The 23639-nt window shown below is 39.6% G+C and overlaps 1 protein-coding gene across 1 annotated transcript in view; it reads left to right on the top strand.

Annotated features, from left to right (window-relative positions):
• The first annotated feature begins 1160 nt into the window (after positions 1 to 1160).
• The window catches only part of LOC124622069, a 111655-nt gene continuing 89176 nt past the window's right edge, over positions 1161 to 23639 (top strand). Inside the window, exon 1 of the mRNA XM_047147642.1 lies at positions 1161 to 1592. Within this exon, the coding sequence (XP_047003598.1) occupies positions 1416 to 1592 (177 nt within the window). The 5' untranslated portion in view covers positions 1161 to 1415. The remainder of the gene's footprint in view (positions 1593 to 23639) is intronic.

The raw sequence follows: 23639 nt of genomic DNA on the forward strand, positions 1-23639 counted from the left end.
ACAAGAAACGATTTAAGTAACCTAAAACGAAGCAGTTCTTCTTTAATGATTTGTTTACGTCTCCTTCAATCTTTATTGGCTACAGTACAGTAAACCAGGCCGTCTCTCAAATCGTTTTCAACTTACCAGGAACTTTCACCGTATGGGAGAATAAGAAACTTAAGCTTATGTGAACATCAATAAATGTGCATACAATGTGAACAGCCGTCCGAAGATGAACGTTTCGGTTCTAATCCGGTAACGGCAATATATGTGTGAATAAATATCGCTGTTTAACAGCGCGTTACTGCTTTCATCCTTGCAAATATCAACAGTTATTTTGTACACAGGCACAGTCTCAAAACGTCAGTTTTTCACAAAGTAGCAAGGATGTTTTTGTGGGTACAAACGCGGAGCTACCGACGCATTGTTGTCGGCTGTACGCACATGAAACCTGAGTCCGCATACTCTTTGCTGCTATAAAGTTCCACTGGGACTATACCGGACGCTTGTCTGACAAATGACGCGTCTGCTGCGACTGCCCTGTCCGTCCTGTAAGCGTGGTTTAATTACAATCGTCGACAGTTTCCGGTTCTGTAAATCACTTTGCAGGCCGCTTCTTTGTGCGCATAGAGCAGAGCATAACGACGTTTACGACGAACGAAGTTACTGGCACCTCGTAATTACACATTCACCACCCATGTCCCAAATCGGTCATTTGCGGGTACTTGTTCACTGGGAACGTTTTTGCGTTTATCATTAGATGCTTTCACGTGTGCCCGTTTTCGCTGCTGTCATACAGTATCCAACAGAATGCGGTTTCTGTATATAGAGTTCGCGCTAATCGTCACGTGCGGGTAACGCCCTCCATTGCGCTCCCAAATGACTCCGCACAATTTCAAAATGGCCGTCCGTTCAAGCGCACAAGTCGCCAGTTCGGTAGGCACCTCGGAAGGAAATTTCTTTGGCGTCGTCTTTCTGCCTAAATGGTTTTCCGCTCGACTGCGTCACACAGACGCGGTCTTCTTCCGTGAACAGGAGGCAGCTGCCCCCGACAATTGCTTTCGCTGCGAAACAAGTTTGAGTCGCGGCGGAGGAGGGGGCCGGGTCGGCGCGTCTCACGTGACCAGCCGTGGCGACGGAGTGGGGGTGATGCCCCGCCAGACCCCGCGCTGCCGCTGCTCGATGGACTCAGTGCGCACGCGCGCGAAGCCAGAGTAGGTCGTGTGTGAGTGTAGGTGCGCCTTATCACCCGTTTTATTTCTATATTTGGCAAAGCCCGCCGACCGTGTGTTATGAATCGATGATTCCAGCCAAGTACTGAAGACGCTGTTCCAGTCCTGTGCTGAATTACGTGGCATGCTAGCTGCGGACGTCGCTCGGAGCAGTAACGGGGTTTCTTGTGTTTGTGGAGAACGGTAGTGGAAGGACTGACCATGCTGCAGGTTGCGGATCGCGTCATGGTTTCGCTGTGGCTTCTGGTGCTGATGTCCAGGGGGACGCCGCTGTACGCGGCCCTCTGGACGAAGAGCGCCTCTGGAGGCGCCGGCAAGGAGAATTCCGCGCGATCGCCGCTCACCGTCGCCCAGTGCAGGGCCACGTGCCTTCGAGAGGTCAGTATGGCCGGCCTGTTTGTACACAACACTTGTATTACAACGCTGGCGACCTTGGTCACCTGATCAATGGGACTCCCGCACGAGTGCGCGCGCGCCACATACACCCACTTCACAGTAGTTTGAGTAGAGCAACATGTCGAACACCATAACATTGCGCTACCACCAAATATTTGCGCAGCTTTCGCTGAAAACTTCCTTCAAAGAGGCGATGTTTCTTCACTGATCACGCCCAGCATCTTTGTAAAATTATATCTAACTTGCATTCTTAATGATATCTCTCTGGTTTCATACGACTCTTTGTCGTCAAGATCCTACCACATTCACCAAATAGCTGCCGTTATCGCAACTGACAATAATTACGTTTTTCTTTATTTTTTTTAAAAAAAAAGCATGATTTGCTACAATAACATCAAGTCACCTATTTCAGCAGGTCGTCGTCAGGTGTGTCTGTTATTTGACAAAAACTTGTTTTAACATAGAAGTGACGTACAACTGTTGTGCCACAACATAATTTTTAACAATTAGTTAATACCTTTAAATCATCGCGTATTTGCTCATTCCATGTTCGGTCCTCTCCCAATGTTATTAGATAGCGAATATTTCTGTAGGTCATTGTCGGTTAGTAATGTGTAAACCTCATAACGGCTGGAATTGTAAAAACAAGCAAATAACTAAAAATTTCATATTGTAAAACACCCAGGGCTTGTGCTCTATCTGTAACAATGTGCGTTCACTGATGTGAATTCTGTCGATGTTTCTGAGAGTAAACACTAGTTTTAGGATGCTCTAAGATCTGCACGGTATCGCTTAATTTGCTGTCCGACATTACTCCGACAGATAACACGGTACTATAGTTACATCTTATCTTTATACTTTTGTAGATTGTACACCTATTACTGTCATCTGCTTCGATGTTTTTTTTTTTTTTTTTTTGTGGTATAATAATAAAATATGCCTGAAGCTGGTAAAGTGTTCTGCAGCCTGCCTCTCGTGTCTTCTTGTAATTTACATATTTTGGTGCTTTTTAGTGCATGGTTCAGCGTGTACAAAATTCTCAATTACATGTTTAATTTTGACTCAGATTTTGAGCTAATATGTAACGTGGGAGTGTATAAAATTTGAAGTGTTTAGCATTTTGACGTCTACGTAATGCTCTTATTTACTACGAAATGCGTTTAAGTCTCAGTTGCGGAGTGACAGGTAAAATGATATAGAAAAATGTTGCATAAGAGCTCATTGCTTTAATATGGCGTACTAGTACACTTGCAACATATTCTAAGAAGGTAAATTATCGTAAGTAATACCCCAGTACTTTACAACAACAGTACCCAATAAATGCCTCTAAGTCATTCACAGGAAGTAAATACAGGTGCCAAACAGCCTTCACAACAGACATCTATGCTACATTTGCTCCGCTGCCTTCATTATAAACACAGATTTACTGAGCGCAATATACTGGCCGCTCTCTTCTGGTCCATAACATTTGGCCATGAACTTCCACAACGGCTAACGCCTGAATGTGCAGGCAACACGCACCACGCCTTCAGAGCCCCCATTGGAAATCTATAGCTCGCTTTAGTCAATCGACAACCGTCACATCTACGTCAACGTATTAATTATGAATATCTCGACTGGTAACGCAAGTTCTCAAATAGTCCTCTACATAAACAATGCAGCAGATGACGTACTTCCATGACGTACTGTCATTATTTTCAGCTTGGTTAAGATGACCTCGCTGCCGCTACGGCTGTTGACTCTATTGTAGTCTCAGGAATCGTCGATCAAACTCTTAAATAATGTTCAGCGATGAATGTCGTGCTTTCTTTAATTCCAACGTCGTCCACTGTACAAAAAGTGCCCGAAAATAAGAAAATTTAAGCTCTGAGCAAGTGTACGTCAGTGAGTTTTAATCTCGCACGTCTTAAAAATGTAATTTTAATAATTAGGGCGAAGGTTCTCGAAAAAGCATTGTACCATGAAACGTGGTATATGTAACCAAGAGATAATTATGAAATGGTAGCCAGAAATTTTGCTTCAGCTTAAGCACTCTGAATACTGGAGCACTGCAACTAGCAAGGAGATTTAATATTATTTAAGTATACCTGGTACACTGAATGTACTTTTCCATGCAAGAATTTGTTACCTGCAGACTGAGCACGCATGAAAAAATCATAAGACGATATGTTTCGAAGCTTTCCACTGAGACCTTCATTTAGTTCCCGGCAATCTTGTGAAATTATCCACATCTAATGACCACGTAGATTGCGACATATTCCCTTCTTCGTAAAATTCCAAGAGGATTTTCTCATTTACATTATTCTACGTTTTCAATATACTTTTCATTTACCAATAGTATACGATGCAGTGTATGCAATATACGCCTGCAGCACAGCAAATATTGAAAAGAAGAGATATGCCTAGCACACGAAAGGTGTATGTTATTTGACCTGTTGGTAACTAGCAGGAATCATTTTATATATATATATATATATATATATATATATATATATATATATATATATATATATATATATATTTGTGTGTGTGTGTGTGCGTGCGTGCGTGAATGCTCATGTTCGTAGGGGATTATTCATAGCCGGCGTGTTTGAGTTTCTAACATGCGTTATAAGCCGACACAGAACAGAAGCTTTGCTACAAATTACAGAAGTCACAGCACTGTATGGAATTACCATTAATTCTCGATATGCGTGGAAAACGGTCATTATTACGAGTTACGGAAGCAATGAAGTAAGTCTTTTCAGGAAGTAGTGAGGGGTATAAAGAATTCATACGTAACGAGTAATATAACCAAGATGCCGGCCAATTTTATAACTATTTACGACCTGTCACGGTCCTACGTTTTATTTATAAGGAAAGTACGCTGCCATGTCATCTCTAATTTGATTCACCCGATACAAGCGTTATAAAATCTATTCTCTAAAGGATAGTCACAAGTACATACTACTAATATACTATTGGCGCACTACTGTGGTCAACGCCTTCAGCGATAACTTACTTTCCCTGTAAAGGGAGGGAATATCCGACTTAAAAGCTGCGACACATGATCACCTAAGTAATCCATTCAAATTTTGCCGCGATGTGACAGATTACTTAAGGAGTACCAAAACAAGAACCGAGTGTTATTTTTTTCATTCGTTTCTTCATTGTAAGTAGCTTTTTAGGCTACTGTGAAACTGAATATAAGTATAGAAACTAAATTCTTATTGTATTTGAAATGGAAATTTTACAATCAGTATGTGTTACCAGTTTTTCCTCATACCAATGAAACACAATTTTTATATGTCATAACTAATTGCACATTGAGGACTCCGCAGCGAGCGATGATAAAACCCTGGGAATTATTGGGAAAGCAGGAATTGAATCAAACTGAACAGGAAACAGACTTAAGTCGTAGATACGAGGATGGCTGTAATGAAAACGAAATGGATATGGGCTGTTATCGTTGAAGGCATGATATATGAGCCAAATAAGCTCTTCACTGAATTCCAAGAGAAAAGATCTTGAATAGACAGTGCGGTGACATGGATTCGGAAAATCTTAATATGTGTGAAGCTTCTAGGGGAAGTTATTATCCAGCTGTTGATGGCAGATGTCTGATGTTGGCAGTGATTATTATCACAGTGACAAAGCTCTTCAGAAAGAGAAATAAAGTAGCAGTACAACAATTTGGACCGTGCCATTACAAACACGCAAAGGAAAGTATGTACTTGACATTGTTCCATTGCTGCAAAGGAAAATTCTATAGATATCTGGACATAAAGTGTTGAAAATCAGCGGATGTTTGTAGAATTCAGTGATCCCACCATTATTCCGAAGTAACTGCCTTATCGCCTACGGAATAAGCGAGCGAATGTTTTTCATTTCTAATTGTAATTTATACTGTATCATTTTAGCAGAGAATTTGCCGACAGAGTATAATGTATGTTATTTTAATTTGTTGAACTTTTTTGCTTTAAACAATTCGACTGGTAGGTACTGAATACTGTTCTGTAGTGAGCTAAACATTTTCGTAATTACCATCATATCTAGATACATCCAGATGGTCTTTATATCGAAGATGCAAACCGTTACTCTGAAGAAAGGAGTAATCTATAAACACGTAAAAAACATTGGATGTGACCCAGGGATGCATGGTAGGTCAAGTGCTGTCCATGTTCCTTACTTATGGCTTAGCGGAAAATGATGGTCCAATCTCTGACAATTCGCGGATGACGAAGTTACAGATTAACAGAATGAGGTATGTATTCAGATCTTGATGTATGGCATTGCTGGCTGGAATTTTCTGCAAGGTTGTACTTCTGCGTGTCGGAAAGAATGTTCTTCCTCCCCGGGAATTTGCCCGTTTCGTTGAAGATACGTGAAGCGTTTGTCGTATGCGGATTTTCAGAGTCTAGATTAATGTAATGGATGCGTTTATAATATAGTGTTATGGCTGTGTTGTATGATAATGAGGATGAGAGACGAGAAAGGGTGAAACACAGTGCCGGCACATAGCCTACTTCTCTGTAATAGTACCAACGCAGCCGCCGAGCATAATGTCACCATCCGACGAACAGATCACCAACAGCAGAATTACATGCCCTCACTTCGCGTGAGACACTGCGGAAAGGTTTGGAATTAAGTCCAAGACATTGGCTCAAAGATTGTTGGTCAGGAACTTTCCGCCACCGCCTTTCCTCCATTTGCTGGCCAGGCACTAGTCTCACTGAAAACTTCATCCGTCACAGAATTCGAACAAGTTGACCTCCGAGCCAAGCACTTCGCACAGGTGTACGCTAGCGACCTCTGCAACAGTTACGGGTAATATCAGTATGACTGATATTTTAACGACGAGTTGAAAGCGAAGACAGATATGCAACGTGTCACCTGAGAGTACTTAATGTTGCAGATGTATTTTACTTTGTTGTTCGTAATGGCATACACTCCCGCTATATTATTACTATTATTTGCTTAAACTATACCGTTGCAAGTTTCGGAACTACGAAGTAGTGTGGGGGGAGGCAGGTTATTATTTTCACTGTGACAACGCTTGATTCTGTACATACTTAAGTAAGATTTGTAAATATCAGCTCCAATGGAAGCATGTAGTATTAAATATTCCCAACGAATATCAATTGCAAAAAGTGTAGCGTGAAAAAAATGAAACAATAATTACAGTGGGAAGGAACACTAAATATTCTGTAATAGATAAATATCAAAGATTCAGTCACAGTCTGTTATTCCATTCTAGTCCTTCAGAATTATCGCCATGAAGGAATCAACATTGCATCAGAGCCTTCGTCTACAATATCACAGTTGTAGTCAGGTAAGTCGTGCAAATATATGGAGCTGACAAAACGTCAGCACGCAGTGACCATCGGCTTCATAGGTCCGGTCTTAAGCAAAGTCAATAGCATGTAGTCATTCAGTGCGCTACTCGGAATTTCACTATGTCTAAGGGTGATTGTTTCTTAAATACGTTTTCGGCATCGGCTTCAACGAATCTGAAGTATGAGATACATGTCAGCTAGGACTTAAGTGTATACAGAGTAAAGGGTAACGAAATGTGACAGAATCATGATTGTTGGTTGGGTGGGGGAGGAGACCATACAGCGAGGTCATCGGTCCCATCGGATCAGGGAAGGATGGGGAACTAAGTCGGCCGTGCCCTTTCAAAAGAATCATCCCAGAATTTGGCTGAAGCGATTTAGGGAAATCACGGAAATCCTAAAACAGGATGGCCGGACGCAGGTTTGAACCGTCGTCTTCCCGAATGCGAGGTGACGGAGTAGTGTGGTTTACTGAAGAGTGTGAGACAAAAGGCCGAAGGCCGAAGTATCTGTACTCGACTAGCAGACACTTCTGGAGCAATTTTTTATTTTCTCAGAGAAAAATATATTAGTTTACAGGTGATTATCTTTTGAACCGTTTCAGCCTTAAAACCTCACCTATTGGGGCCATAATAAGTGTTGCAGCTACTCAGATATAGTCTTCCTAACACTTGTTTCTTCGTGTCATTTGAATATTTAAAAAAAAAATATTTCTGATAGATAACAGGGATAAATCAGTTATTGTTAGGTTATTGGCTACTGAGGGCATCTACATATATATTTATATGCATATATACAGATGATTCCACTTCGTTTATGATATCGGAACGAGGTAAGTTAAATGCCCACACAAAGTGCAGAAATGATATTCTGCGTTGACTTCACAAGTCTCTAAATTATAATGAATAATATTCTTAAGATGGAGGTAGTTGCTTGAATAATATTGAGATGCTGACGTTGATGTGAAGCAGCAGACTAATACAAATAATACTCGTGTACATTTCTTAAACGTTGTAGTATTGAAGCGTCTGTTATCTACGTAATCCGATTATATTTTGTAACCGATGGGTCTTGATTCCAAAGTGTTCCAAGTGCAAGAGACTCTTTTCCATTCCTGTGATTAACTTTTTCAAGCCATTTTCGAAGCTTCGGGAACACATTTTTTTTTAAAATCTCCAAACGCATATAACTTCAAAATATTGTAAATCCTCTTTTGTGTAACGTGAAATTCATTATCATACACGATACAGCTCTACAGGTACAAAGCACAGCAGTTTCTCGTATATTTATTTCTTAAGTTCTTAACAGTGTAGACATAAATTGAAAATAATTTAATTACGAAAACGTTTCACTATTTCGCATACCACGGTCAAAGTAATCAAATGAACTTGAACCTCTAAGTTGGGGGAATAGCGTTGCTCGCTGCAAGAGGATAATGCACAACTCATTAATAGCAGGGTTGCATTTGTTCATTTAATTCAGCAACCTCTTGTTTGTCATATAGGTGCACAGAGGTATTAATATGCTGGAAGTTACCAGAAATATCGGGTTTCGAACACTGCTAGCAATAAATTATCTCCATTTCTAGAGTGTATGCGAACTCTTGTTCTGATTTTGCACTTAAATTATTAGTGTTCTGTAAAGGAGGTCACTCACATATTGAGTAACACCTAACACAAAGCGTACGACTAAAACAAACTGTGCTGTAGGTTATTACAAAATGGGAGGTGTTGGAAAGAAAATAACCTCTCCCGGCGGTACAGTATTTAACTCGTATCAATATTAAAAATAGAGCTGAAACATACTGTTTTCAATATCACGTACAAAATGTAAATGTTTCACGTGCTAATGACATCACAGTGATTTGATACCGAAGAAAATATTCTGGTAACGTGAGTGATTGTACTAATAAACTTCTGCATATTTCGGACATCATCTTTGTCTAAAACATAATCACAGCGTTTTTCGCGTATCTTTGACAGTGAAACTAAGGAAACGGAAGTACACAAGTACCTGTAATCAATTTCTGTTGCTTATTTTCAAATCGAATAAGTTTAATTAATGTAACGCAGGCAGTTTTTACTTTTAATTTTTTGTGAAACCTGTGGCATTGTCCTTCGCTGGTCAAAGGTTGATTTCCGAATCATACTTCACGTTACACATCACTTATCTGACAGAAACAATGACAGGTGCAACCTAACTAAGAACCTGGAAAGTAATCCGTGATCGCAGAAAGACGTTGCAGAGTCTGCCCGAAAAAACCGTACGTCCAATCTTTGTTTATGTATTTCAGCAGATATTCCATATAGTCACTTTTAGGTCTAATTTAAAATGCTGGCGTTCAACGAACTGAACGCAATTTCACTGTTGAGAAGCGAGCTCGTATTAGTGGTATCCGTATATACAAATAATATTGTATTAATCATATAGCCATATATAATCATTTTTATCAGTGTAGAGCACTCAAGAACACAGCAACAGCACGCTCAAAGTGAGACTCGAACCCGTCCGCTTTATGAGAGAATGTTGGTACTAAGTCTGTCTACTGAGGCCAGCATATAATGACTGCTCTCAATAACACAACAGTGTCAAGTTCTCCTAATTGCTAGCTGTCAGCGAAGAAGGGGATGCAGATGGTTGTCAGGAGTTCGCTACACGCAAGCACTGTAGTCTATGCACTGAAAAATCTTGACACGTCATTACTATACTTGTACTGCAGGCTCTGCGCTATACATATTTTTGGAGTGGACACGCGCTCAAAAACGCATACCTTAAGAGATATGAGCACTTGTTTAGTAGAACAGATGCACTTCACAGTAGTGCAGACGAACAAGTGCTCATGGTGGGAATAATGCGACCTCACTGAGAAGTGTGTCAACTAGGGGCAGTCTAATGCCGCATTAAATACCGTTGCCGTAAAGCGAATGTTTCATTTTTTCCTCTAAATGTTTCACACTTTACACAACTTTTCTTTGGGATGAACTTCGGCGAGCCCTCCAAATCCTAACGAAGTCATACTCTAGTACAGAACTGCGACGTCTGTGAACCTCTTCACAAGGCTGTGGACATCAGAACATAAGCGACTCCTTCATACTATTTCCAGGTACGCCACACACTACCAACGCTTTTGATAACGACGCCCCATCCAGGAACTGTGTGGTAAAAGTTTTAAATCCAATTGCACTCCTTATTGTATCTCGATTAGTTAGGGAGCAATTAGTATTCTGATTTGTTCTTGCACTGACAACAGACCCTTGGGAAAGCCAAACATTACAAAATTATTTCAGCTGGTATACAAGATATAAAAGCCAAAGGAAATGCCCTCAGACTTAAAAAAGAACGTTTTTAGCTCCAGTGCCAAATGAAACAGGTGCTGCCAGGTGTGAAGGTTAGATTGCAGAGCATTGAGGTTAATAGTCATGGATGAAAAGTACCGACACGAATTATTTAGAGAATAATAGAAGCAGTGTTAGATGCTGACTTCGGGGAAGATCAGTTTGGGTTTTGGAGATCCGTTGGAGCACTGAGACAGTATTGAACCTATTTCACAGTTAGCGAAAGCTTTCGAAAGTGATGACAGGAATTTTTCAGATTCTAATGGTAGCAGTAACAAAATACAGGGAGTGAAACGTTCAACTGCTACGTCAGACAGATCGCAGTTTTAAGAGTCAAAAAATATGAAGGGAAGCCAGTAACTGAGAAGAGAGTGAGTCGGGGTTGTAGCGTATTCCTGATTTTATTCAATCTGTATACTGAACAAGCAACAACGGCAACAAAGGAGCAATTTGGAAAGGGAATAAGACCTTAAGTTTTGCCCATGACATTGTAATTCAGCAGAGACTCTGTGGGTCATTTCAACGGAATTAATAGTGCCTTGAAAAGAAGAGAAGAGCAGACGATATCAACAAGAAAATGATATAATCTTTTGAAATGAGGTGGTACAGAAGAAGGCTGAAGATTAAGTGAAGAGATCAAATAAAAATAAAGAAAATGAAGGCAAATTGAGCATTATGGTACAACTTGCCTGATAGAAGGTTTCAATTGGTAGGACACATCGCGAATAATTAAGGAAAAGTCTTTAACTTGTGGAGGTAGAACAAGGTTAAGTTGCAGTGGATGTGCCGGACGAGGTGGCCGAGCGGTTTTAGGCCCTACAGTCTGGAACCGCGCGACCGCTACGGTCGCAGGTTCGCATCCTGCCTTGGTTATGGATGTGTGTTATGTCCTTAGGTTAGTTAGGTTTAAGTAGTTCTAAGTTCTAGGGGACTGATGACCTCAGGAGTTAAGTCTCATAGTGCTCAGAACCATTTTTTTTAATTTTTTTTTCGCAGTGGATGTAAGTAGGAAAAGTTAGTCAGAAATGAGGCTTGCACAGGACATAGTAGAGTGGACAGCTGCATCTAACTAGTCTGATGATTGTAGACTATAACTACATCATCATTTCGTCAAAAACACCTATAAATAGTATTGTATCATTTTCACAAGCGAAGGAGTTAGCAGACAGAAATCAACACAGCTAAACTTCACGTCCTCCGTTACGAAGACTAGTAGAGCAATTTTGGTAAGCATGAAAATCAGATAGACCCAACATTCTCTTTTTCATCAAAGCAAATATGTAGCCAGTTTCGGCAGGTAAGTATTATCAGGGATGAGGAACAGCATTTTTTCTCTTCAGTTTGTATATCGAAGGTGCAGCGATGGAGAGAAAGAAACATGCAGTAACGGACTGAACTCACGTACAGAGCAAGTGTAGATAACGAGTTCCACAAAAAGCGTATACTTTCTATGCGAAACAAATAACTATAGGAACTGTTGAGCTGTAAAGGAAACGGTGCTGAGCATTGCTCTGAAAATGTGAAAACTGTTTTAAAAATAAAGCAAATGACAGTTAAGATGCTATGAATTGAGAATAAGAGTAAACAAGAAACTAGAAAACGCGTTTTATACTCTGGGTAAGAATAACTATTAACAGTCTCTTGTCACTGAATAAGAGTGATAGTTACCCTTTTGTAAAATGACAAGAAGGTTGAACTAGCGACGATTGTAGTATTAACAATATAACGAAAGGGTCTCTTTTGAAAACCAAATGTACAGATAATTTAGAGTATGGAGAAATAACATACGAAGATAAGTTTTTGTGGTAAATTCTCAGAAGACGAAATAGACGCTATTTCTGATCTTTGATCCAGTTAATTTAGAAAGCGATGGGGACGGTAGTGACTGTATTATCAGCGTAGATTAACGACCGTCTTAACTGAAACTTATATACAGAGGAGAAGCGAGGACTGAAATAACACTATAAAACAGTTCGTTTGTGCAAAATATGCTCGTTAGAAATGTAATCAGGTATTGATTTAAACGTAGTACGACTATCTATCCTAAAACAGAATGTTTATATGACCGTACGCACGTAATCTTTAGACCAGTTATGTGGCAGGTAAATCACTATTCCTCAAACGATATTCAGAGTACTGAAATATTTCTCTCGTGTTTTAAACTAATGTCTACCATATGTTGCTGCTGTAGAACAGGAGACTTTCTTAATTACTTCGCTGATGACCTGCGACAGTACATTTCTTAGTAAAGAAAGCTGTTTTACTTGCCACCAAAATTTAAAATTCTAACTTTAGGATTTTTAAAGAAAAAGTATTTGCTCTCACATCTCTGTCCTCATGCGGTTCACAGTTCGTATATAACTCACCTTAGCTCATATAAATACTACCAATTTTTTTCGTTCAAGTCCTTTGGTGAATGTACAAAGAAAACATGATATCAGAATACGAAGACTACATGTACACTCGTACAAAAAAGGGGGGAAGGAAACGGTTATTCAAGTTGTATATGAACAACTGCAATAACTCAGTTTTCTGAAAAGGAGATTATTTCGCCCTCTTCTCTCTTAGCTTGCGCAAAGATGTTGCTGTGAACCACTTATGAACCAAAATGATTTCAAAAGTCTGTGTAATTGTGTGTTTTTATCCATTGTAGTATGCAAAATTGACTTCCGTAACGATAACTTTACTTACGTATAATTCTGAGTTGCGTCTTATGATGCACAAACCAATGCGTAACATATATATACGGACTTCAAGTGTCGGTGACTTCATATGAGTAGAGAGCGAATGCCGGTTGAGAACTGGCCAGGGCGGGGGGGGGGGATTATTTTCGTTATTCGATTGTTACGTTGAAGGATCTGTACGGCACTTACTTAAATGCTTTATTGAAAATACAATCTAGAAAGGCCGTATTAGGACCCGAATGATGCCCTAGTCGAATACAACTCCGGTGATTTACACAGTGCGCCACACGGTGCAGTAAATTACAGCGACACTAAATCGCCAATTGAAGAGTGAGAGCGGCTTGCATACATGCACAACAAACAATTCTGGCGATTTATAGCGGCACCGACATGTACCAGTCAAGGCGGTGGTTTATTAATCTGTATTCTGCGTGGCCGCCCCCGTCCTCCACATGGTGAATCCATAAACCCGTTGAATAATTTAGTAAATCAATTTAGAAAGATTCAGTAGCCAACATGAGAAGTCATAACCAATGTTAAAGATACGTAAAACCGACTAAAACAGACAGGAACCACATTGCCCTGATCATTGTTCGTTGCTGCAATAAAAAACGTCGTATAGGCCTTAATATTGCTGTCGGATTTATTTGGAAACGTAAAGTTCTTTCAAGGCATTGTAAAACTACTACCAGTCTTGAGAATACCATGGGTACAATTTCAAGTGTCAACATAATTGTCGTCCAGGTTGCTATGTGTACGATTCACAACATTTTGTAAACAAGAATACAGGTTAATAATTTCAGAAGAAGAAAAATTTCTGCCTAACAGAACGGACAAAGAAAATGAAAAACAACAAAAATTATTATTACAAGGGGTTTGTTTACGAATGTAGCTGCTTCAGCGTTCTCTTCGATATTTTTCATTTTTTCACAATAAAAATGGTTGTTTTCTAATTTTGTTTTGTTCAGTCTGGTTTGATGCTATCCTGCACGATATCTTCTCCTGCGTTTATCTCATGATCTCAGAGCAGCACTTACAGCTGACGTCCCCCGTTGTTTGTTGGATATGCTACAATTTATCTCCCCCTGGAATTTTTGCGTGTTCTTTCTCCTTCTAGTAACATGAACGTTATTCTAAAATGTCTTAATATTTGCCCCATAAGTCTACTCCTTCTTGTACTTAATGTTTCCCTCATATTCCTTTCCCCATCGATTTTTCACGAACGTAATTGGTTATGAGCCTATGTAATATGACATAATATCTCAATCCCTTCAGGTATTTACGTTTCCCTTTTTCCTTTGGTTCATGGTTAAGTTTTATTCCATAATTAAGGGGTACATTTGTTTTGGCGGACTTATTTTAGAGAGAAATACCCTCTTTTCCTATGCTGGTTTGCTTCTTGTGCCCTCCTTACTTTTACACTCGTACGTTATTTGGTATCCATGACAGCAAAATTCCTTCATCTCTTGTCCATGGTTCCCAGTCTCGATTTTCAGATTGTTACGTATCTGGTATCTGCTGTTCCTCATTAGTCTCGCCTTGCTTTGCTTTACTCTCAATCCATTTTCTGTGATCTATAGACTGTTCATCGCATTCAGCAGATCCTGCCAGTCTTTCACACCTGCCCAATGTTAGGAATATCATCACCAAATTATATAATTGATTTTTATTTTAACAGTCCTGAGCGTTAAAAACAATTATTAAAATGATGACCGCATTCAAGCTGTTTCTAAGACCATCTTCAGACCATTGTCTGAAATATAAGTACATTTTTAGGTTTGGAGGAACATCTAACAACAAGGGTTACCAACTGAAACATATAAACATAAGAATAATTAAAACTATATGTACTCAGTGGTGAGAGGCGGAGATGGTACTGTATGTAGAGAAACGAACGTCAATTTCTGGATAGTGTGGTGAGGCTATAGGGTAAGAAGAAGCGGCTCCGCCCACCACCTTTCGGATGACATCAGCAGCAGCTGATAGGGCACAAAGTAAGTAAAAACGTTGCAGAAGTTACATAGATACAAGGTAGCAGCATAAAATAAAATACAAAAGCTGAAATCTAAACTAAAAAACAACAAAGCATAACTGCTAGAAGAATTATCAAAATACACCAGGTAAAGTTACAGGCAGTAAATCAATAGCAATTGGTTCTGAGAACGGAGACTGCCCTCTATGGGCAGTTCGTAAAGTCGACTTCGATATACAGTGCGTAACCACACAAAAGGTAAACTAAGGAGACGCCGTTAGTTGCCATGGAGACGGCGTGAAGAGTATCGATATGAACCGTGTGAGGCAACAAGTTGATGCTCTCAGAGATGTAACAGCGACTGACCGCTGATAATGTTTACGCGGAACGGCAGAGACGAAGATCCATTAATGTGTGGTCAGACGCAGCTACCAGTCACGGCGATGTATACATCACGATGAATTGCCAAGCAAAGCAAAAATATCGTCAGGCGTGTTTGCAGCGACACAAATGCAGTGTCGAGTTTTGCAGTGACGACCAGAAAAACGTCGTTGGTCAACAGACCTACAATTTAGTATATACATATATAAAAGCTGCAGTTATAGTCGTAGTAGCAATATTGTTTAACGGAAAAACAGTGGATGAAATAATTAGAGACTTACGATAAAGGATAACACAAATATTCATAGAAATCGCTTAAGCGAAGTATGCAGCTTTAAAATCTTCAGAAAAGGAATCAAACGTTAAAACAGAAAACAAAAGAGCAGATACAATCAACAACAGATCATCAAACAGACCATAGAGATACGGGGATTGGAACTAAAATAGTGGCAACTACTTATACACAACCAAAAAAGAGTTACATGTTTGCACCTGTTACTGTCCTTCAAAGTAGTCACCAGCTTTGTGTAGAATCCGTTGCCAGCGATGTGAAAGGCGTAGTATACCGTTAGCAGAGCCTGTTCTGTTGACGGTGCGAATGGAGCGGTCTAAGGTTATGGTGATTCTCGTGTACGACTGTGATAGTGTTATCCAAATGCATTACGTTCCTCCACGGCAGACTGTCAATACGCAGTATTATTGTTCGTTTTTGGAGCATCACCTGCAACCAGCTTTGCGAAAGAAGCGGCGACACTTTCTGCGCAACTCACCCATCATTTTGCACGATAATGCGCGGCAGCATACAGCGCAAGCTGTGGCTGCTCTGTTCGGTCGATGGGACTGGGAAATACTGTACCATCCACCATACTCCCCGGACTTAAGTCCTTGTGACTTTGATTCCGAAGATGAAGGAACCACTTCTTCGCTTCAGAACTGTTCCAGAGATTCGACAGGCAGTAGACCGCTCCATTCGCATCACCAATAGAATAGGCTCTGCTAATGGTCTACTGCACCTTCCACGTATCTGCCAACGGGTTCTACACAACGCTGGTGACTACTTTGAAGAACAGTAATAGGTGCAAACATGTAACTCTTTTGTATCGGTTGTGAATAAATAGTTGCCACTATTTAAGTTCCAACCCTCGTATTTTACTCTAAAAGATAAAGTCTTATTTATTTGTGTGCATAAATTTCTACCTCTTCTAGAGTACTCAGTATGAGTCAAATGTTTTTTATTCCAGTCTTTGATCGCAATATAAATTCCTTTGACGATGACCGGTTTCAGTCAGTAATGACGATTTTCAGGTCTACAATATAAAAAAAATATATACACCTAGTGGGCAATCTATCTTTCAACACAATACAGCATTTCATATCACAATATACTATCATACAAACTGGGAATGTACAGATATAATGAGGTAAAGCGTACCTGTTCTACACCATTTCCTAATGTCATAAAGCCGTAATGGCATCGTCTAAACATATAAATACACTCAGCATAGCATCGTCACATACATCTAAAACATTGTGTAAAATAGACCACTGGCGTTATTGTACAAAACTTACTGAGGTGCAGTAGCTACCAGAAATCTGTTTGCCCACATCCTTCATAGATGTGTGAGTCCTTTGAGGGCATTATACGGAATTTTTAAATTCCCTATAATGGACCCTTCGGAATGATTTATTTCGGTTAGGTACTGGCAAAATAATGATTTTCCACTGGTGGTGTCTGATGTATGTTTACAAAGATTGCTATATGATTGATATTTTGTCGTCCTGAACTTTAGTCCCGCTTTAGAACTTTTATTTTATTTCTTTCACTGCTTTCTCGATATACAGGTTTAACACTAGAGAAGGCCCACATCTTTTAATCTGAGGACGTTGCGGTTGACCTTTAATTTTTCTCGACTTTCCTTGATTCTTGCACTTTCTTTAATACCTTACTCGATTTCTCTTACAAAGATATTTATTTTTCTGACGGTTTCAAAGATTTTTCGTCGAATGCTTTCTTTAGGTGGACAAAATCTCCTAGGATTTGAGGGTTTTCTTATACATCGCTTTCATTGTCAAAGGAAATTATAGAACTCTTGATGCCTGTGGCCTTTCCTTGAGCCAAACACGGCAATTCTGTACAGAAGTTCGAATGTGTGAGGTGGGGATTGTACGATAGTTCTAGCTTTCAGCAGTTCTTGGTAATGCAGGCTTCTGTAGTGCGATGCCAGGCATTCAGTTTCATCGATTCTACGCACGAACTTCAATAATTGTTCGTTGTTACGTGACAAACTATAAACTAACAGCAGAATGAATCCAAGAAATTCCTGTACTGAATCAAACTTTTATGGCAGCATCAATATAGCGTCATAAAAAAAAGAAGTCACTCACACGTCACCATTCTCCGAGTCTCGTTGTGTGCAGTCTGCGCACGTCGACAGAAAATATTGGTTTTACTTATGAAGCCTCCGCACGCGACGAAATAAGTTGCCATTCCAGCCATGATTCGCACAGATCTTGCATAACTAAGCACGAAACAATCCAGTTACGGTGGAGCGTCTGCAGTTACCCGGAGATTGCCGTCGGTGAAATTGCCCTTCCTAGGCTACCGAGTAACACGTCGTAAAGGGAAATCTAATGAGAATTCTGTAAACAATACGTTTCGTGCGGAACGACCGGCTGTTCTGACAGCTAGGAATAGGCTATGCAGAACTAAGAAAATTGCTGCCAGTTCGCGCGCAATTGTTCAGGAGCCATCTCAGGACTGTTTCAATATCCCGGGTCCTGACTGTGCTGTGATCTATCACGAGAGGTCTTCGAGAAAATGGATGGATGGAACGCTGATGGGGCTGCGAAGCATCATATCGGTACGAGGAACAATAAAAAATCTTACAATAGAGTCTGATTACATGCAACCCTGTGAGTTTTCTTATTATGTGGCTTTTTACAGATGCAAGTCTGCCACCGTCCGTGAGTGGTCGGTTTACTTCTTGTTTAGCGGACACTGCGATCGAATTCATGACCGTAAGTTTGATATTAGTGTGCATTTGGAGATGATAAAGTTACTGAAGGAATTCTACAGTCGTAGGCGTGGTCCATCGACAAAAGGTTGATTAAACGTGCACTGTCTTGTAAGGTCTCTTATTGCTACGTAATTGCAATGTGTTGAATTTCTTGTGCCCCTTGATTTACGACACATTAATATTGCGAAGACCATTCGGAACGTAAGGTCCAATAGGTCGCGAAATGGAGTGAAGATCAGATGAAGCTTTGCACAGATGTTCCCTGTTGACACTACTGCTAGGTGGGGCTTTACTTCTGATGGCCTGCATCTCAATAGAATAAGGATGGATATACTGGCTAGGTTGATAGCAAATTCTTTAAGGGGGGACACTGCAACTCATGTAAGTAGCTCTTTTTTAGGTTAACCTCATTATCTACACATTCAATATTGAAACAAGATGTATCTGAAATACTTGTGAAGAAAAAAAAAGTAACAGTGAATTTACTACATCAAAATATCAGAGGTTTAAAAACAAAATTAATAAATTTCAGATCTGTTTAGATGAGCTACAGTCTACAAATCCTGTTGATATTATTTGTATTCCTGAACATCATTTAAGTAGTGAAACAGAAATGCTTAATATGGAAGGGTATACCTTAGCTTCAAAGTATCATAGAAAAGAGATAGAGAAAGGAGGAGTTTGCACACACATTAGAAAGGGTCACAATTATAGAAACATTGACATTCACAAATACTGTAGTCATCAGCATTTTAAAGCCTGTGCCACACAAGTAGAAACACACAAAAGAAAATAATTATAGGCACAATACACAGGGCTCCAACTGGTAATTTCCAGCTATTCACTAAACATCTTGATGCAGTTTTAAATTTCTTAACTTCTACAAATAATGAACTCATACTAAAAGGAGATTTTAATTAAAATTTGCTGGAGGATAGTCACTCAAGATCCATACTAGAGTCTTTTACCACTTCGTATAATGTCATTCCATAAGAATACAGTTTCCAACCAGGGTTATGGGTACCAGCAGCACTGCTATTGATAACATTTTCATAGATACTACCACACTAGCAAATCATAGTATAAATCCAAAATTTAATGGTCTTTCAGATCATGACGCCCAGTTGCTTACCTTTAATATAGTGGGGCCTGATTCAACTAATAATAGGAAGTGGGAAACTATACGAATAATAAATGGAACAGGAATTGAAGGTATAAAAAACTGTTTGAGGAATACAGAGTGGAAAGATATATACAAATCACTCAGGATAAATGAAAAACGTAACTGTTTCTCCAATACAGTCGTAGGTCACATTGAAAACAGCTGTCCTAAGAAAGTAATCAAATCAAATAGATTAAATGTCTCAAAACCTTGGATTACAAATGGAATAAAAGTATCTTGCAAAACAAAAAGAAGATTGAACTTAATTTCAAGGGAAAACGATGACTACAGAGCTAAATCACACTATAAATTATATGGTAAAATTCTAAACAAAGTAATCAGAACCTCAAAATGTACTTATTATAAAGAAAAAAGAGTAAAAAGTGAAACAGGAAAAACTGATCAGGCAAATGAGGAAATAATGTTAAATGTAAATAATGAACTGACTAGAGATACCTCCAAAATGGCCGACACTTTCAACAACTATTTCCTTTCAGAAACTTAGGTTTGCATTATTCCTCAGAAGATAGCTTTAAAATTTTTAAAAAATGCATTTCTGCAGAAGTCTGACAAAATTCAACCATAACCTACTTCACCAAAACAGATTTCTAATATTATTATATCTCTTAAAAACAAATGTTCCAGTGGCTATGTTGAAATCAGCACTACTATAATCAAATGTTGGTCCTCAGAACTTTGTGACATACTGAGTTAATTATGTAATGAATACCTCCACAGTGGTACTTTTCCAGATAGGCTCTAAATATGTTATTGTCAAATCATTACACAAAAAGGAGACAAATCATCAGTGGGAAACTTCTGCCCCATTTCATTATTGTCAATATTTTCAAAAATGTTTAAAAGGTGTAAGTGCAATAGACTTTCTAAAGACTTAGTACAGAAAAATATTCTCATTCACAATCAGTTTGGATTTTGGAAAGGATTGACAACTGATCAAGCTATATTCACTTTTACAGATGATATATTAGAATCAATAAATAAAAAGTTATTACCACTTGGAATATTCTGTGATCTGGCTAAAGCTTTTGATTGTGTTAAGCATGATATCCTTCTACAACAGTTAAAATATTATAGGATAACAGGAGTAGCAGGCTCATGGTTCTCATCCTACGGTTCTAGGCGCTACAGTCTGGAACCGCGCGACCGCTACGGTCGCAGGTTCGAATCCTGCCTCGGGGATGGATGTGTGTGATGTCCTTAGGTTAGTTAGGTTTAAGTAGTTCAAAGTTCTAGGGGCCTGATGACCTCAGAAGTTAAGTCCCATTGTGCTCAGAGCCATTTGAGCCATTTTTTCTCATACTATCTTTTTAATAGGCAACAGTGTATGTCTGTATCAGGCTTTCCACGTAACAACAGTCATTCAAAATATGAAACCATCAGACAAGGGGTGCCCCAGGCCTCTATTTTAGGTCCCTTGTTGTACCTATTATAGCCGGCCGCGGTGGTCTAGCGGTTCTAAGCGCTCAGTCCGGAACCGCGCAACTGCTACGGTCGCAGGTTCGAATCCTGCCTCGGGCATGGATGTGTGTGATGTCCTTAGGTTAGTTAGGTTTAAGTAGTTCTAAGTCCTAGGGGACTCATGACCACAGATGTTAAGTCCCATAGTGCTCAGAGCCATTTGAACCATTTTGTACCTATTATATATTAATGATCTTCAATATGCAGGTCACAAAATGCAAATTTTGTCTTATTTGCAGATGATAGAAGTATTGGTATAAAAAACAGTACTCGTGATCTCACTGAGCGATCAGGTAATGAAATATTTGTAAGTATCAATGGGTGGTTCACAGCAAATGGATTGTCACTGAATTTTGACAAGACCCAGCGCATACAGTTTAGTACCTCACAAAGAATACCGGACCCTATTAGTATAGTATTCAAACAATAAAATTAAAGCTGTAGAGAGAGTCAAATTTTTTGGGTTACAAATTAACTACAACCTAAATTTGAAAACTCACACTCTAGACTTAATGAAACGCCGTAGTTCAGCTACATCTGCGATACGCATGATACCAGAAATAGGTGATTTAAAAATGAAGAAGTTAGTTTATTCGCCCTACTTCCATTCAGTAATGAGTTATGAAATCATCTTTTGGGGAAACTCCTCTCACAAAGAGAAATTCAGAAACGAGTCATTAGAATTATATCTGGTGTCAGTCCTAGTTCATAATGCGGAGACCTCTTTAAGAAACTTGGTATTCTTACTACTACTTCTCAGTACATATACTCATTGATGTCCTCTGTCATTTCCAACACGTCTGTTTTTATACAAAATAGCGCACAACATGATTATAATACCAGAACCATAAACAATCTGTATAAGAACTATAAAAGCTTAGCATTAGTACATAAAGGAGTCAAATACATGGGTAATCATATATTCAAAAACTTACCGGAGCATATCAAAGGTCTTGTAAGTGATAAAGACCGGTTTCAGAGTGAATTAAAGAACTTCCTGTTGGCCAACTCCTTCTACTCCATCGCTGAATTTCTTGACAAAGATTATAACTCACAACTCTGTCTGCATTAGAATTGCACAAAAAAAAAAAAATGACTCATTGACTCTTTCCACATCCCAGGACTCCTTTCTAAGGGATCCACGAAAAACGAAAAATGTAATGTAATGTGATGGGCAGTTTCTCTAGCATGCCTGTCGATCGCGCCACGTCGCTCTTCTCACTTCCGAAAACGGAGTGAGCACGTAAACGTCCAGAACGACAGCGTCTCCCGCCAAGTATGGATGCCCACTGCGAGACTTTGCTCGATTTCATGCAACGCCACATAACGTACCTCTCATGCATTTCCTTTTCCGTGGCAATTCTCGGTCGCACAATCTAGGGGCAATGAACACGCCGCTGCAGCATGTTTGAAGATAAATGATCACCGACCATAGAGCCCGGACTTGGCTCCCTCTGATGTTCATCTCTCTTCACACTAACCGCTGGCTGTGAAGACAATATTTTGGCACAGACAACGAACTGCAGATCAGCGTACAGAAGTGGCGAAAGCACAGGTGGCTGCCTTCTATAACGAGGGTAGTACAAGGCTACGACAGTGGTCTTACTTGGAGTGGCGACTATGTAGAGAAGAAGTTGGAAGGTTTAAGAAACTGTTGAAAATAAGACATTTCTGATTTTCACTACTGTTTCCATTTCGCAACCGATCGGACCTTACTTACCGAATGGCCCTCGAAATAATAATTTCATGTGGTTCAGTGGCCTCGTGCAACTCTTTCTATTGGACGCCATTTCGGAGACATTCGCGTTCCTAACCTACTCCAGATACCCAGGGGGAGGAGGGGGGGGGGGACCTCGGTGAAATCCGAACCGCGTATCGTGTGTGGCATATCTTGGAAACTTTACTCAGTTTTATATTACTGAGGGTGGTGAACCACTGACCGAATGCGCTGAATTACCGCGCCTGCACCAACAGCTCACCAGACCCCATTATTACATATTGGTTATGATATATTACACAGAAACCAGTGGAAATTAATTAATTTCTATGTCTTTAACGGTAGCTAATCTCCATGTGAGCTCCAGGCTTTAGAACATATTGAGATACTAGAAAGCGATACTAATTAAACTTTAATTAATTAATACTTACAGTTGCATTTTATGGTGTTAATGGTCATATGGCTATAAAGAACCTGTAAACATCTCCATCGAGTAACTAGATAATGCGGGATTAGGCAATAACTTTCCGACATCTCACAGTTTCTGGGTGTAATTAGTAGACCATAGAGGTGGACAGATAGTTTTCCATATTTCCGGGGACCACTGTTTTCTCTGAACTTTCGGAGCTAATTTATGATCTACTTTTTGAAGTAATTAAAAAACTTCAAACAAAGAAGCCAGTTTTTTATGACGTTTGGCAGGACACCTTTTTCGGTACTTTTGACCCAATACACTTGTGCAAATACTTGTCACTGCGAAAATACAATTTACGAGTCCATTGTGTGTTCATTGTACTGCATCCGAAGACGAAAAAATTATGCTTCTGACGTGAATATCAGTTAACTTTCTTAATGTATTCATTATCTCAAGTTTCACATTTCGCGAAGAATATTCCACGCTCGCTTACGGAGTACTGACTGGAAACGTTAAGCTGGAAATTCGTGTACTGGAGCGTATAGTCATATA

The sequence above is a fragment of the Schistocerca americana genome, chromosome 7 (assembly GCF_021461395.2).
Source record: "Schistocerca americana isolate TAMUIC-IGC-003095 chromosome 7, iqSchAmer2.1, whole genome shotgun sequence".
In the NCBI taxonomy this organism is placed as follows: Eukaryota; Metazoa; Arthropoda; class Insecta; order Orthoptera; family Acrididae; genus Schistocerca; species Schistocerca americana.